Below are 18578 nucleotides of genomic sequence, written 5' to 3'. Positions count from 1 at the left end.
TAGTAGAATTCGCCAAATGCCTGATACTATACATGCAGACCTAATCAATAGATGGATCATAATTATTTTATAATATGAACCCTTAAAATTCTGAGATAAAAAGTCAGGGCTATAAATATTCGTAATCCATCGTACACATTTAGTGGTTAAAAGTAGGCGGCTAGAGTCGGTGGAAACTTTGATAATCGTAAGGCTTTCACGTTTTCGTTGGAAACACATGCAAATGGTCCACGTATTGTAGTAGTCCTTTTTTAAAGGACAGCAACTTATTTTATTCTTTATTCAATTATTCTCGGTTGTTTAGGTTATATTTAATTTATGGTTGCCATTTTGCGAAAGGACTTTTTAAAAAATCTAAAACTCTATTTTTACGTAAAGGTAGGTAACTTTTTCTTCATTTACAGTCCTTTATAATTCGTTAAAACATACAGAAATAGAACGTACGAAACTTAATAGTGTACACACAAAGACAAGGTTAAAGTACTACACGTCATATATGCGTATACGGGAAAAACTAATTATCAGAGATTTAAATACCTTCCTGCATATTGCTTAAACAGACAGGTAAATAAACCCATTTTTAAGTTAAATTTTAAATCGACACATACTCGCACATATTCTCGGTACTTGTGATTGGGATATTAGTATTTTAGAACGAAAACGATTTTTTCTTCTGGAGATAACATCTAAGCACAACTAACAGGTATTACTTTTTTCTTTATCTATTGTCATTTGTTGATTCATATTAATTTGTTTTATCGAACATTTGAATCATTAGTTTTAGTTACTAATCATAATTGATTATTTTAGTTTAGTATCAAAATTGATCAAACGCTTATTCTTTCATTTTTTTTTTATTTATAAAATTTTATGTATTACATATATAATCAAATAAATAATTTTGTTAGTAAAATACTAAAAATGGCATTCGTTACACCTATTACAAGTTTATTAATATCATTAATAGCAATCATTTAAACTGTTTTATTTAAATCTGTTTAATGTCTCTTAAGAATTTTTAAAAACAAATCAAAATCCTACAAGTTTTTCAATGTTTCTAAGGGTTTTTAGGTGGTGGTTTTTTTTTTGGTTACAGATTTTGGTTTAAATTGAAATAAGAGTCAAAATTAGAAAGATATGTGTAAAATGTATGTCATTTGTGCATGTTTAAACTAACACGTTTCTATATTTTTCCGTTACACATCTTCATATTCTTAGTTTCTTACAAACAGCAAGTGATATAACAACGCAAAAATACATAGTTAAGTATCAGGAGAGATAGTTTTATGGTTTTTTTTATTTATTTGTTTCATAAAGCGAGTTTGCATATATAACAAACAATTTTAACTGCAGTTTTTATTACCTTTTGTATAACATACATGTAAGTTATTCGCATAAGGATAAATACGATTTTAGAGCCACTGAATTGGTCTGATATGTAATGACTGATCACGAAAACAACTTACAAAACTGCTCTTGGTATGTGAATATGTTTACTCAAACATGTTAGCTAGTTTGATATATTTCCCTTTTTATAACTATTTCTGTTCATTTTATTTTAGTCTTATCTAAAGAGGTTTATTTGCATTGTTAGAAACATATAATATTGATTTGGTAGCATGACGCTATGGTCTTCCTTTTGAGCCGGAAATTTTTTTTCCTCTTAAAAGTGTTTGTATTACCTAAACTTGATACACCTCACGTTTGATGAATAATCGCTCCCATTAACTGCTTAAAAACAAAACAGGTTTTGTTTTCCGGACAGTTTGCTTTAAAAACATAAATTGAGTTGGCTGCACGTTTTGTTTTAAAAATTCAATTACCCTACCAAGGAGTGTTTACATTCCCTTAGATTTAAAATTGTTAAAGACATGCAAACAATAATGTCTTTTTGAAACAAGTTCACTCGGTTATGAATTCTTATGTTACAGATTTGGTATGTAGATAACTACTTTAAACAACCGAGTTAGCTAAACACGCAGTCATAATTGGCTAGCCTGGAGGAACAATATTCATTATGTTTTTAGATTTTAATACAGCGTTATGCAATCTATATAATATGTAATGAAATATTCGGTCTGCTTTGTTTTTGGCAATAATGATTTGACCATTACCAAAATTGATAATTAATATATAAAAAAAATACTAGTTGTTGAATTATTCTCAGATCATTTGCAGCATTAAAGCTGCATAATATTATGTGATATGACATAAAATAAGATTGTAATTTTGTATGTATGTCACTTGTAGCGAATTCCGGGGAAAGTTTTGTAACTTTAATCAAATCTTCATTATTGATTTCATGTCCGTCATAATAGAAAAAATGACAACGAGCTTGATGAAAAGAACAATTGAAAACGGTAAGGATTTGTAGCAAGTAAAATGAATTCAATGAAATTTTCCACCTTATAGTTTTCATTAATTTATACAATATTTGAAGTTTTAATTAATAATCATTTGATCCAGTCCATATATTTTTTGACATCATGCTAACCTCACTGGTTTCTTTTTTCTCTTTTTTGCATTATGAACGTGGACATATATATTCCACATATATTTACATTAATTTGTTTTTTTAAAGAATTAGTAAACCTCCAAGTGCCACACAAAATTCAAAGAAAAAGTAGAAGGTAAGTGTTTATATATATACGTATATATGATACACGTGTAGCTATAAATAGTTGGTTGTTGTTGAAATTGACACTTAATCATATAACTTTTTTTTTTTTTATCTTTCAATACATTGTAGAGTTATAAAATCATTTTTTTATCTTTAATTACATTACATTTATTACATACTTTGTAACAAAAAAAAAAACGAGCCTAAGACCCTACAAATTCTTACTGTACATTTATAATAAAATAGCTTCTGAACTGTTCTGTACGTGTTGAACTTCGGTCTCATAAGTATTCAGTACTTCGTCCTTTCCGACATTCGTTCATTGGTTGACAAAGCTTAGCAATGACAAAAAAAAAAACAAAAAAAACAAAAAAAAAAAAAACCAAACAAACAATTTCCGACAATGTTTGCATTTGAATGTTTAATTTCAAATTATCTTTCATTCAAAAAGATTTCCTGTTTTCCGGTAACATTTGCTATAATGCCGATTATCATTTATTGCTACCCTTTAAAACCCGCTCGACATTTCTAAATCCTTTGTTTATTAACATTGTCATATGATAGAATGTGATGCAAAAGAGATTCCATGGGAGAATCAAGTGGCTATAAACGATACATTTACCAGGTTATATATATGAATAGATAATGACGATATTATATTTCCGCAACTAACATTCTAACACCACAAATGACACTTTATACAGTCACATATATTTTAAAGCAGGCTAAGTACGTGAATTTATTTAAAGCGGCGTATACCTCTGCGATTCGAAGCTACAATCAAAACTTGTTTCAACGACGTATGTGTTTGTGATGAACATTTTAGCAGACTCCTAGCATGAGAGTGTATTAAACAGATCTTGCTCTGCGTTTATGTTTAATATTTATGTAGGGAAACTTTATTTTAAACTATTAGATAAAATTTTGATATTTCCAGACTATTTTTGTCTAGTCATATAACATTTTAGATAATAAATGTTCGAAAATCAGTTAAAACCAAACGTCTGTGTTAAATGAGAAATATTAAGCATGAACTTGTTATTTTACTCAAGAAAACAGTGTCATAGAAAATTATATAACTCAACATTATTTATTCGGAATCGTTTATGTTGGCTCGATTACGGTTTAAAGTTCTAATTTCTTTTGTATTCATCAAGCCCACGAAGACAAAATGTATCCAGCCTACAAACTTACAAAATCATATTTGAATTCGGACCACCTCAGCTGAATCTTTTTAGATACATTACCAAGAAAGTCGGAATTCTTTGGAACGAAGCAAAAGAGAAATGCAGTTTGAAAGATGGCGGGAAACCAACAAATGGACTACTACTTGTATGCGAAGATGATGAAAGGACTGTAAACGACTGTTTAAAAATCGTTGGCTTTGACGTTTATCAACTTGAAAGACTGTTAGAAAGTTGGTTTCCACTCTTAAAAAAACTAAAGCATTGTTTACATTGTTTTTATTTTAAATATGTGAATTATAAAAAAAAAAATACAAACGGGCTTTGAACTTACCTCCATTATATTCTGAAATCTATTCCTGGGTTTAACAATAATGGAAATTTTAACTGATAAAACATATATCAGAAAACGTATATGTTCGCCTTTGTGATAAAAAAGCACGAAAGTCCTCTACATATTTTTTTTATGCCATGAAGAAAAAGTTTCTAAAGAAACCATCAATATTTTTTAATTCAAATACCACATTTAAACTTTGATTTAGGAAAAAATGATTGTTTTGAATTCTTTTCCTCAAAATCAGCTTACTGTTTCCATTTTATTTACTTTCGCATTTGCTTAACGATCTGGTTGTTTTGTTTTTGTTCATAAACTATTCTTTATTATTTGTCATTTTAAGCGGACGATGGGATGAATGATGAACGGAAAAGTGTTTGCATCTTTTACTTTTCGGAGCAATTTTGGAAAACAATGAACAAGGTTTGTTTTTTAATATGTGTTTTGATTATAATACTTAATTATAAGATATTTTCAAGACGTGTATAAATATACGTAGCTTTAACTAATGTGAATAGTACACATTTAATTCAATATGTTGAATGCTCGAATGTTAGGTGGAATGCTTTTCATTTCAATGTTATATCTTTGTAGGCACGCGCGCAAACAATACGGGAGGCCTTAAGGAGGGTTTCAAACACATATGTGTTCATCTTAACGACTTCTGACGTAGAGAGAGATGAAGCAGTTGAATGCTGCAAAAGATTCAAACTCTGTCCCATTTCCCATGTAATCTCCCCAGCGTCAGACAAAACGGCTTTTTACGAAGCATTCTACAAGGTACTTGAGAAGGAACTTCAAACATTTTCATCTGACTTGGAAACACGGACATCTACACGACAGATCCATGCAATCAAGTGCAAATTAAACTCTCTCATTGAAAAGCTACGATCAAGAAATGCATCAATCAAATCACCTTTGACAAAGCAATGCTTAGAAATTATCAAATCGTACGTATCGTGTTATTTCTCTGAGTGGTTTTGAATTAATCATTCATTCGTGTTTGTTATTATGCTTATTTTATTCTTTAATACAGATCAAGGAAAAAGGGTGTCATTGGATATAGGCTCCTTGGAAATGAATTGCATATCTATGAAAACGAACACTTGAGAACCGAAACGGAGAGGAGATCGGAAATTGAAAATTGTATCAAAAATAATTTTAAAGGAGAAGTCCATTTTAGACCGTTAAGCAATGTTTTAAAACCGCAATGTACTGTAAGGTGTGGTGGTTACATTGGCAACTACACACTTGGTATAAAAGGCACCGTGGGCATGTTTGGCGAAATAAGAAATACCCTTCAAAATGATTCATTTCATACCGTGGCGCTTTCCTCTCCGCATGTTATCAGTAGCGGTGATGTTGCATGTTCATCCACTGGGGAGATAATTGGTGAATGTATCTGGCCAGGAAGCAAAGCAAACATTCACGATGTATCTATAGTCAAAATTGATTCCTCATTGATCAACTCCTTAAAACGAACATACTTTAACGAAAATATCACAGTCGAAGAACGTCCCTATGGGAGTCTTTGTTATCGAGACGTGTTCAAATATGGAGCAACCACAGGTAAAACAAGTGGCTCAATTGAACAGATAAATGATTTTCAACTTTTTGACAGAGACGTAATGGCGATTTCATCAGACGACCCTAAAAATCCATTCTCCACGAATGGAGATAGTGGCGCTATTGTGTTAACAATAATTGATGGAAAATATTATGGTATTGGAGTTATTTACGGAGGCAGCCTTGATGATCGAGGAGCAAACAGCAGTATCACGGAAAACGAAAGCATTGCGATATTTCTGAAAAAGGCAATAGATCAATTTACAACTGAGAAAAATATGAACATTGAGTTTGATAAAATATAAACATGATAAATAACATACGTGCATGCAGAAAAACTGAGTTTTCTTTAATGAAAGAAATAAACATGGAATGCAATAATAAGCTTGTGAGTCTGTAAAATTACGGGGATTTGTTTTGGAACAAACATGGTAAAATTTTCCCGGCAACTTTGATTAGGTCAGCCCCCTTGGTTCTATGAAAATCTTTAGCAAATTTCGTCCTTTGTGAGATGGGTTTGGGGTTCAAGATTCTCAATGGTTTTTTTTCAATCTCAATCAATATTACTATATCAATTAATTAATCTATACTGTTTATTTTCAATGATCACTTTTTGGCTTCAATAGCAGCCTTGTTTTGATCCACCTGTCTAGATGTATAGTGTCAAATTGTTACATTTGTATTACAAGGGCTTACAACTGAACCCACTGCAAACAGATATGTCGAATTTCTAATTCTGCATTTTAGAAAATACATAATTAGACTCGTGCTTATATGTTTTAATACCCCCCCCCCCCGTAAACAAAGTTTTGGCAGCGGGGTATTTAGGAATCACCGTATCCGTCTGTCTGTGCAAAATTCGTGCCCCTATTGTACGGACATGTCATCCAAAGTATTCAAACCGGGAAGGGTATTTTTGTTGCGGACCAAGGTACATATATCAGAGATGTGCATTTTGCTTAAATGTTGATTTTTGATAATTCATGATACCGAAGATAAGGGGCGATGTAACACTCCGTGGCTTTCCTGCCACCGATATACAAACTTTCTGGAATTGTCGGCCAACAAGACATGTAACATATGTCATATAACATTATTAAATCAGTTTAAGAACATAATTTATTCAATACCAAATGTTCTTTATTAACACATATTCATATCTTAGTGTAACAAATCAATGTAATAGTGTGGAATCATTAGATTTTGTGGTGGCTCAATTTTCGTGGAATTCGTTGGTACCTCTCATCTACGAATTAACATCCACCACGAATTAGGCAATTAAGTCATATTTCCTTTTGAAGGTATATGAGAATACACGAAATATGTCCCCACGAACCTGTAAAATTTAAGCAATCTACGAAAATTGGCCCCCAGAGTTTTAATGATTCCACAGTACCCACTAATATTTTTTTCATTACGTCTTTTGAATACTTTCAGATGAGAACTGGATGTTACTTGTTTCTTTTTTATACAATAGTGTTAAATAATATTTTTAATTAATAAATGTGTAATAAATATTTGATGCTCTATCGTTTGTTTCACTGTTAACTGTGTTCCTTTTTGTAATAAGAACTCCTACACGACGATAAATTTACATTTTTTAAGTTCTTTTTCAGTTTTACAATGTAGACCAATGGTTTTTGTTTATAGTTTCACAATGTATTGGTTCAAATGTAGAACCCTATATCTGCTGCCATAGATATTGAGGTAAATTTTCAATATATAAAAGTTCCAATAGTCTTTTCAAAACAGTGAAATATGATACACCTTATTGCAATGAACCCCCTGGGAGATAACCTTAAGTTGACAGGCATCGTTCTAATAAGATATTTAAATGTATAGGATGTACATTGCAAATTAACACATTCATCTTTGTCATTTAACTAACGTATAGTACAGCAGCATTACACTGCGTTGGTCTTATCTGCAATCTGCTTTGTTATAAGGTTTTGTTTTCCTTTAAAAAGAATATCTGGCGTTTTTCAAGGGTGTTGAGAAAAACATAAATCAATTCAAACAAGACGTATTTGAGTCAATGTTACACTAATGATACTACCGCTGTGATCTCATTATTCCTTGTTTATTCTTAAACAACACATTTCCCCCAACAATATATTCATTTCGCGAGGTATGCTCGGCTTTGCGGTGCCCTTGTAAAAATTGTTTAAAACCTTATTCAATTTATATCAAGAAACTGACATAGAAAAAACCGGTAAATATCAACTACGTTATTGTTTAACTAGAACCGAAAAACGACTAAAAATTAATGTATTCTAAAATATTACCTGTCGTTCGGTATAATAAACATTTTACTGCATGAACGTTCGGAAAATATAAATATTTATTCCCCTAGGCGTTGCCTTCGGGAAATATGATTTTCCATGGGGTAATATATCTTTATATTTCCCTCACAATCAATAATCACATGTGTAGGTTAGATATTAAAGTTAATTTTCACTTAAATTCATATTTTAAAATTGGTTTTTGAAACATTACAAAGCTAAATGCTTCTAGTGAATGTACTTCGGTCTGTAGACATATGCCCCCCTCCCTCCCCCCGTGAAACAGCGGAACTTTGGTATGGTTATGCTAAATAACAATTTATGAAACCCTTTAATAAAGGTTGTTGTGTTTTACGGGGGGGGGGGGGGGGGGGGGGTTAAAACTAATCCGTCTTGCGTTAGTTTCTATTATATTAAGAAATCAGCTATTTTAACCCAAAATACAAAGTTGTTTTGTTTGACCAAGTTATGCATATTTAATGAAAACATATATACATGTTTTCAATATTAAAACAAAAACAAATTAAACAGGGTAATTATAAAAAAAAAAATCACTTTAAGTTAGGCGGCTAGACATAGCTTCTGTTCTCAATTCTTTGTAAAATAACAATATATTTTAAAAACGATATCTGATACAATACCAATCATAGATAAAAAAAATTAATACACAATTCGAGATATCTTAAATAATGGACAATTGTGTCTTGAGAAATAAAATGTAGCTTTTGATTTAGAAAATATATACCATCTGTATGAATGAAATCGAGTTATGTCAAAAAATATTGTAGATTATATGATAAGAACTGCTACTGATTCTTCACATGATGTTTCTCCGTAACGTATAGATCCAAAAACTTTAAAGAGTTATTTCTCTTTTGGCAGACTAAACAACAACATTAAAGCTGCTTGGTCCGATTTTCGGTTTTTACACTATCAACAAATTTATCTTACAAACCAGTTATCATAAAAAATTATGGACTTTCTCCTATTTACACCAGCAGAATCGGTCTCCTTTTAAAGTTAGAAAGAAATATTCAAAGTAAATTTTGTCCCCCGAATAATTGGGTGTATTCATCCTGCAAGATGCATCGATTGTAAACAAAGCGAACTTCAGAAATATTAGCGAACAAAATGTACACAGGTTAATTTTAATTTGTCTGAACATTATGACTTTTATTTAAAGTTATGTCTCTGATAATTCTCGCTACAGTACTCGATATGAAGACAATTATATACCTCCTAGATTTAAGTATGATACATATAAAAAATAATTTATTCACGATGCTTTAAGCAAATAAAACTCACTAAATTCAGACACCAAAAAATCAACATCCCTCCGCCAGTTTCGCAGAAGCATCTCGAATAACACCAGTGATTCAAAAATTCCTAAATATTTTCTTCATTCATACAAAATTAGGACACAATTGTTTACTATATTATGATTTACACGGAGGAAATATTGTTGATTTTCCTAATTGCGTGTGTGGAAAGAATAAAATCGGACCAAGCAGCTTTAAGGAATTCACTTGTGGAATATAAAGATTATATCAAAATGTTTGAACCTAATATGTTTTACGGTGCGACCGTTGGGGCGAGCACAGCATGTGATGAACAATGAATTATATTAAATCAATAAAAATAAAATTAGCAACGTAAATGAATTTGAATGAACTTTAGAGGTAGCAATGACTGAATGTCGTATACATCGTTATTGTTTTTATATTGTCTTGCTGATTCTCGTGAGAGTGTGAAGTGATAAAAATTGCCCTGATAACAGGGAACTACTGGGACGATTAAAACAATGCATTACTGGTCCGATTTACTGACGCCAAAAGAATCCGTTGAATGAATGTACAACTTGTCCAAATTTTCTATTCACACACGCCTTGTCGGAAGAGCTCACTTCGCCCAGGCACTGCGCGCCGGCGAGCTGCGCTCGCTATAACATGTAAAAACAATAAATCGTGATTTTTTTACTTCGTAAATGTTTTTCTTTTAAATTTTAAATGAGAATACAAGTTGAAATTCACCGACTCTGACGGATTATTTTTTATTGTTAAACAGAATATATATAAAATGAAATATGTCATATGTATTGCTTTAAAAAACCACTTATTCCGATAGAATATCAGAACCTTTGGTGAAATTCAATTAAATTGGAAAATAGTATCAAAGATATAATCATATTAGAGATTTTGTTAGTTCAGACAATATAAATCCTTTTAATAGAGTTGAATCCCAAATGTTTACCTTTTACTTGTTTTTTCCCTTTACTTTTTAACAGAATTTTGTTTGAATTACAATTGAATTTATTGACAAAATCCACAGGTGGCGAAAGTCATACATACAGTATACAAATATGGTTAGTACATAGATTTTCTTATGTTATGTGCATCACGTATGAAGTTACAAATATTTCTCGCTCGAGGTTCATGGGAGACTGGAAAGGATGACCAAATTTATCTATTTAAAAAAAAACAGTTTGTGAATTTTCAACTCAAAATTCAAAGCAGGGTCTAATTAGAAACACATGATATATTCTTGTGCGGAAGACTTTAAATGTAGACATGAATACCCTGTAGACATTACATCAAGTAAATAAATTGTATACTTCAGAGTTAAAACATGACTTTAATATTTTTATGATGCCGATCATTGTATCATTAGAGAGGTTTAGCAGACCAACGGGTACCCGGTACATGTACTTGTACATGTAGGTTACAAGTTAGAACTATGCGTACCAGTTCACATAATTTTTCTTATTTAGCAATTATGATGTGTACTTAAATTGTCCTTGTTAATGTTTTAAATGTAATTTTTTATATTCTATTTTTTTAATCTGACTACTGGCAGTACTGGCGTACGAGCAGTTCTCGCCGAGGACCATTTCTTGCTTGTGTATTGTTACATCATATTTTCATATATAATTTTATGTGTTGATAAAATGACGTAACAATGCACTGGTGAGAAATGGTACTCGGCGAGAACTGATCGCACGCCAATATTGATTCATTACAGACAAAAACTGAAGGTTGCAAGTGTTATATTTTATTGGACACCATTGTTTAAATAATTCTTTATATATGTGACAGTCAGACCGGTTTGAATATCAGTACCAGATAACTCAGTTGGTAGCTAGAGCACCTGACTAGAGATTAAGGGGGCCCAGGTTCGAATCCCAGTCTGTTCCGTCATTATTTCTCCCATCTTGTACATATATGTCAGATATACATGTATAACAGATGATTAAGAGTCATCACATGTTTTGCAAGATGCAATAAGTGTTAAAAACGTTAACTTTACAACAAAATACATTTAAGTGAATATTTATGTTTCTTGATATTATTTGGTGTGGTTTTCTTGACAGCGTCGCATTCAAGTCAGTGTCAGCCACATTATGCATAAACAATTTACCCGCTCCTAAACCACAAACTTTCTTATTAGTGGATTTAGATTACCACTGATTGTCTGCTGTTGCAGCAGACTAATAATATATGCACAGACAAAACACAATGAACTTATCAGAGAATGAAAAATTCATCGAGGTACTTTCAACTGTTGGAATTCGGGTATTTTTTTTAAAATTTACATACTTGTGACAAAACATATATGTGGTACATACAGCTGTAGTTTTATGAAGAAAATTTGGGTTAGAACATATAAAGCTACCATGCAATCTAAAAAAAAAACTTGCAATTTATGGCGCACGAAATATAAAGATTGACATACATGTAATGTACCACATTCTGTGAAATATAATCTATTAAAAATTCTTTTTTAAGTTTACTCATACATGTTTTATGCTTATTACACATAGTATATTATAAAACATGTAATTTATAAGAAAAGAAACAAAACCCTTGCTAAATTTATATGCAAAAAAAAACCAAACCAGTAGAATTAATAAAACATGGTATACCAGAAGCTAATACATGTACTTTGACGCTGTTCGGATGGGTAATATTCCTTTGTAATTTACGAATTGAGATATTGACTGTTGCACTACAAGTAATAAAATCTCTCTCTCTCTCTCTCTCTCTCTCTCTCTCTCTCTCTCTCTCTCTCTCTCAATTTGATAAGTGTCTATACCTAAGAATATTTTTTAATATTGCCTAAATGTTATGTCATGTATTGGGATATGGCATACTTACTACACAGCATGGTCAGTGTATTTTTTCCAGAAATACTAATATACTATGCAAACACAGCTATTTTTTTTTATTTCAGCTCAAAACGGACTCTTGTTACCACATGGCACCACATGGCTTTTACCGGTACCTATTGATTATAGTGGGTCAGCTCTTGAGGTTAACCTGTCACCTCTACCCACATGCATATTCCTTGTGTTCTACACACTATTTACTGGTAATTCAAATTAAATCGGATAATGCAAGAACAATAATGGAACTTTAAGAAAGCATCATGCCATGTTGTGGTTTGTGTTTGATAAAAAATTATGAAAAACAAAATTAAGGCTGTTTAAAGAAATTCATAATTGTTGTGAAAATTTGTTTTTCAATAAAAGTATGCAATTATGTTTCCTTTATTTTTTTATTTCATAAAGATATTAAGATGTGTTAACATAATTGAAAAATCACCCCCCCCCCCCCATCCAATTGTATGCATTAAGATTACATGTAGGATATGTAAATGTACATTTGACTTTGAAATAACATCTGCTATGATAATTACTTTTGAAATGAACAAGAAACAACCTATTTCTACCTTTCTAAGGTATATATGCATAAAAAAAAATGAAGAACATGTCAAATTTGAACATTTTTCATGGAAATCAACTCGATCTGTCTCGCAGCTAGCTGGGTGTGTTTGAATTTAATTTTAATTTAAGGCAGATGTCTAACTTGTAGGTTATAACTTACTGTTTTAGCATGGTAAGAAGGACTAGAAGTCAGAATAGATTAGATATTCACTAAATATGATTGTAAGCTTACTTTTTTCATGAAAACAAGAAATCACAAGCAGGACAGCTTTCTTTTTGTTAATTAAAATGGTACAAATCATAAAATAAACAAATAAAGATCAAATTTTAGAATCGTTGATGATTGTTTTCAAATATGTGTGAGAAATGACTCAAGAAAATTACCACAAGTTTTAAAGTATAAACCAAGTAAAATGAGGTAAAACATTTCAAACCATTACTTTTTGTAAAAATCAAAAGATGGGGGTGGGGGGGGGGGTATACATGTAAGGGCATTTCTAAGTGATGTGAAGCTTTTTATCATGATTATATCATGTAGATGTATGTTGTATTGAATAAGGTTTCTGTTTAAAGGTGGTTGAACAACAATTGACCTCTAAAAGGTCAGGTAAAGATGTTTTACTATGGAGAACCCTATAAATCTGTGTTTACTAAAGGAAATTGGAAATGGTGGGTTCACTTAAATGGCCATATTTTTATTAAACCTCAATTGAATTGGCAATATGTGGTATTCTTTTTCTCAGAATTGCATTAGCTTTCTTATTCTAAGACAAACCTTCTTTTCATAAAATGTTAGTGTATTAAGTTAAAGGTACAAGGAACAGTTTCGGATAAAGTACCGTCAATATTTTTGTAAAATTGAGAGTGACTGTACTTGAAAGTTTATCAGTGTTGCGTAGATTCATGTAATGAATTTTAATGATTATCATTAGTTAGAGGGATGTCTCTTGTTGAAATTGGTACGCAATATTAAGGCCCTCTTGTTGGAATTGGTAAGCAATATCAAGGCCCCTAAATTTAAGTACATGTACATGAGAAGCAGTAAATGAATAAATTGTGAAACTTGCGGCTATGACTGTTGTGTTGACTTTACAGTGAAATTGAAGGTTACAAACACAGGTTATATAACATGAAATGTAGGTGGATGGGATATTATATACCTATTTACTGGGTATGAGGACAATACCAAGTTTATTGTCCCCCAAGACAGCAACTATTAATGAGGCAAAGCCAAGGGAAATAGTTGATGTGGAGTGGGACAATAAACTTGCTATTGTCCGAATAGTCAGTTAATTTTATCTTATTATACCAAAGAAAACTTTATTTGTCAGCGATACAGAATTTCTTGATGATAAACAAATTAGAGTTATCAAACTTTGTATTTAATGCAGCGATCTGATTAGGTCAGAGGTGTTCCTAGTTTAACAAGCATTCTGAGAGTATTGCATAAGCAATACACGTCCCCTACCGGTTTGTATTATTCTATGAAAGGTTCCAAGCACACAACTATTTCAGAGATATTGTAAACGAGATGTCATGCTTTAATCAGAGATAAAAGAACAGAGGAAATTAAAACTATATAGTTGATATTGAAATTAAATAGGAAATAGGTAAAATAATACTCTTTATTTCATCTCCTGTAATTTCGCCAAGTCTATTCTGTATTCGCTGGTAAAAATTTGTGAATACAATGCACTGTTATGCACAATATCATTTCTTACCGTCTTCTGTACCCCGAATCGAACGAAACAGTTAAACAGCCCAACCCGACAACGAACCCGATTGTAATTATACTACAAAAAAAAACCCTGCCGATAATTTACAACACAATGCTTGACACTATTTTATAGAATGTATTCGTTTGTTAGAAATGAAAAAAGGAATGGTACAGGAAAAGGAATGGTACAATAACGCACGATATTATTACTGACTACATACTGACCTCGTTTATTCAGGTACACACCGATAACGAACCCGAACATTAAAAAATTGGAATATAAAAAAATAATTTTCTCGAAAATATGTCAATCAGACGCTACAAAAGTGTAAACTTGATCTGTAGTTTGACATTTTGAAGCTGTTCAGCAAGTTTCATATTATTCCTCAAATGCATAAAGAAAAAAAGTGTGGAAAACTGAAGTGGGACAGACAGACGGACTGACGGACGGACAGACAGACGGACGGACAGACGGACTGACGGACGCAGAGGAAAGCTATAGTCCCCTCCGGTGAAACCGGTAGGGGACTAAAAAGGAGGGAAATCGAATTCTGCTGATGAATGGTTTTGATGACTATTCACCATGGGCATATAGCATGGATAATATTTCAAATTAGATAAAAAAGCATGTTTATGTGGGCGCCTTTAAGTTATCAGTTGAATTCCGTCCGTCCATCCGAGATTGCTTGACCGGAGCATAGCTTCTCTCCCCTTGGCCCAATCTGGCTCATACCTCATCCACAGAGTTCCTTTGGGTAAAGGATGTGCAGTGACCTTGAACCATTTTCTTAGATAAGGTTAATGTCATAGCAGAATTATATATATAAAATCCTGTCCGGGGCATATCTTCTCTCCCCTTGGTCCAATCTGGCTAATACTCACAGAGTGTCTCTATTGTTAAATGATGTGCAGTGACCTTGAATGAAATTTCTAGGTAAATGGTGAAGATCATATCGGATCATGCAAAAATCATTTTTTCAGAGCTTATATACTTTCCACTAACCCCTATTTGGCTAAGACTTCACATTAGCAGAGCTTTTGAGTAAAGGGTGTGTAGTGACCTTGAACCTATTTTCAAGGTAAACTGTGAAGGTCATAGCAGAATTATATAAAAAAAATCCTTGTCCGGAGTATATCTTCTCTCCCTTTGCTCCAATCAGGTTCATACTTCACCCACATGATGCCTCTGATCAAAGGATTTGCAATGACCTCGAATGATATTTGTAGATCAAGTGTCAAGGTCATATCAGATCACACAAAAATCCATATATTTTAAGAGTATACATATACTCTCCTTTAAGCCCCTATTTGGCTAATATTTTACCTAAACAGAGCTTATTGGTGAATGGCGTACAATGACCTTGAACCAAGTCAATGTGAAGGCCATAGCAGATCTTTTTAAAATTAGTTTTAGACTGTAGATTATTTCCAAGATATGCTTAATCTTGGTCAGATTGCACAAAAATGCCTGTATGTTAGGGGGAATGAAATTGATCTAGAAGTTCTATGCCAGCTGGAAAAATTTCAATTTATAGGTCAAGGTCAAAGCAAAATTCTCTTAAATAACATCAGCGGGGCCCTTTGAAATGTTCACCATTTCAATGTTGTCTGGTTCATTGTAATTTTACATAGAAAATATTCACAGAGGTATAATAAAGAAAAACTATACATCAATAAGTTTCTGACAATTGATGATGCAACAAGCACACAGTACGAAAGGTCAACCCTTTGAAAAGCAATGAAGAGAAAAGGTTGCTCAGAATTATGTTTTAAACAAAATTTTTGGTTGGTGGCCCTGTTAAGGAGTTTAAGGGTTCGGTCCCTAAACACAGTGTTTCAGATATAACTTGAACGGTCAACAATTCTTGAACACTTGTTGAACAAAATATGTTTATATTTACGAGACCTTTTATTTGATATCAAAAATATGACTGGTCCCTCAAGTAAGGGGCTAGGAAGGCTCAAAAGCTTAACTTTTTCCGCAGCAATATTTTGTCATTAATCATAAATGCTGAAAGAGCTTATCAACCTCAATTTAAAATTGAAATCCATTTCTAATTCGGACGATTAAAAGCGGGATAAAGCATTAAAAAATTAATTTTTACAGAAATTTTAATTTTGCATTCTGTATTAAGAAAATAGATATTAGTTCAAGGTAAAGTTAACTTGTATCTTAAATGTAGTTTATATCAATTTGTTAAGTCGTACTTAAACACATTCGAATTTTTTGTTAAGTCGTACTTGAAATGGTTAAGGTTTTTCGTTAATTCATACTTAATACCATTCGGGTTTTGTTAAGTCGTACCAAGAATCATTCGATTTTTTTTTATCTTTTTTGTACTTAAGTTACTTTTGTTACTAGATTAAGAACTCTGCTTCTAAGGGGTACCTCTAGCGTTACTTTCGACATTAAAGGAAAACCCACTCGTTGCTTTGCAACGAGCTTTGCTCTAGTTCTTTTTTTATTTTCTTTACACTTTTTTTTGCACGCGATATCTCAGAAATGGTTTGACCGATTTGCACGAAATTTTCAGATCGCACTACCTATGTTCTGAACCTTATTGGAAATTTATTTGGTTGATGACGTCATTTCCGTTCTTGTGATATTGGTATTTTAAGGATTTTTAGGGGGTTGGTTTGAGCAAGAGTGTTCTCATAAACTACAAACGATATCAATTTCAAAATTTCAGGTATGATAGACAAAAGATTGTTTGTATGCACAAAAGCATTCATGTTTGCCTAGCACAAGAAACGCCGGAGCTCGATAAGGCTTGAAAATTGAGATAAAAAAGCGCTGTAATTTTGCTTGGTTTTCTTAGTTTATCTCTTTTCTCGCAAATATTTTGTTAAGACATGTAGAATAACAAATATTTTAAGTTACAAGATCTTCTGTTTGACATCAAGAAAAAGAGGCTGGCCTATCAAATTAGGGACCGAGAACCCTTGAAAAAGTTCACTTTATAACTCAAAAGCGGTTAAGACTTCGATATGGCTGTCGCTGCAAAACTTGTTCATTATGATCTTATCAATGTCGTAACAATAATATTTTGTTCGGGTATTGCGTAATATGAGTGTAAAAAGCTAGACTTGTTACCATGTATTTGTGTTTTATTTGGCAAATAAACGGGGTATTTGTGCGTATAACTGATATAAAGGGTACCAGATTACATACGGAAAGTGTTTAAACATTTAGTTATTTTCTAGTGAAACACATTATAGACAAAAGAACTGCTTCTGTGCAATGCATTTGAGTCGCATTTAAAATCTAGCTGGATTCCGAGCTGTGTATGTGAACAATTACGTATCCGATCCCTTGCTCGCGGCCGCATGACTATCTAAAACAACAAAAATAGACAGTGTACATTTGTACACAAATAATTTTGAAGTTTACATATTTTATTTGTTATAATAGATCATATGAAAAGAACAGATGTCAAAGTCGTAATACAACAATACTAGCTACGACGTAAGGGGCCAGTTTATCAGGTGTATTTAGAGGTCAAATGTCTGTAAAATTAATTACCCATATATCAGAAAGTAAAAATCTTTTGAAATGCAGTATAGAAGAAAATTTTTGTTAAACAGCCCCTATAAGGGGATAATGGATCAGCCCCTAAAACATATAATCACATATATTTCATGAGCAGTAAGGAATTTCCAAAGACTTGTTGAACCAAATATGTTTAAAATTTAAAGACCTTTCATTTGGTATCAAGAAAAAGGGAGTGACTCCTCAAATTAAGGATCAAGATGATCCTAAAGTCTTTTATCTATATAGTCGTTTACTGAGATATGTTTTGTAATAGGATATAAAAGCAAAACTAAGTATAATACGTTTTTATATCCTGTTTTTCTCATGCATTACCTTACTAGGGTTTTTAGGGGCCAGAGTTAAAAAAGTTTAATCTTTTCTATCTTAAATGGAAGAAATGCAAGTATTTAAAAAAGCAACGTAAAAGAAACATTACAGGAAAGTATTAGTACTCAACTCCTATCTCAAAATCATGTTTTGTTGTCAAAAGTTATTCGATGACGTCATATCACCTTCTGAAAATCGGACGGAAGACCTCCTCGTTGCTCGCAACGAGATCGTGTCTAGTTCAGTTTATATTTCCTACTATTTACGATCAATTTAAAAATTTGAAAAAGTCAGAT

At 32.1% G+C, this 18578-nt stretch overlaps 1 protein-coding gene across 1 annotated transcript; it reads left to right on the top strand.

Moving 5' to 3' along the window:
* Nucleotides 1-553: 553 nt before the first annotated feature.
* LOC128171823 (uncharacterized) lies at nucleotides 554-7167 on the top strand. Its single transcript, XM_052837605.1, has 7 exons — nucleotides 554-703; nucleotides 2319-2360; nucleotides 2582-2630; nucleotides 3778-4037; nucleotides 4482-4561; nucleotides 4733-5088; nucleotides 5175-7167. Exons 2-7 carry the CDS (start codon nucleotides 2324-2326, stop codon nucleotides 6007-6009), a joined length of 1617 nt encoding a protein of 538 aa, XP_052693565.1. The 5' UTR covers nucleotides 554-703; nucleotides 2319-2323; the 3' UTR covers nucleotides 6010-7167.
* The last annotated feature ends 11411 nt before the right edge of the window (nucleotides 7168-18578 follow it).

The sequence above is a fragment of the Crassostrea angulata genome, chromosome 2 (assembly GCF_025612915.1).
Source record: "Crassostrea angulata isolate pt1a10 chromosome 2, ASM2561291v2, whole genome shotgun sequence".
NCBI classification, from domain to species: Eukaryota; Metazoa; Mollusca; class Bivalvia; order Ostreida; family Ostreidae; genus Magallana; species Magallana angulata.
Note: the sequence above shows the minus strand (reverse complement) of the source record. Positions and strands in the feature narration are given on the sequence as shown.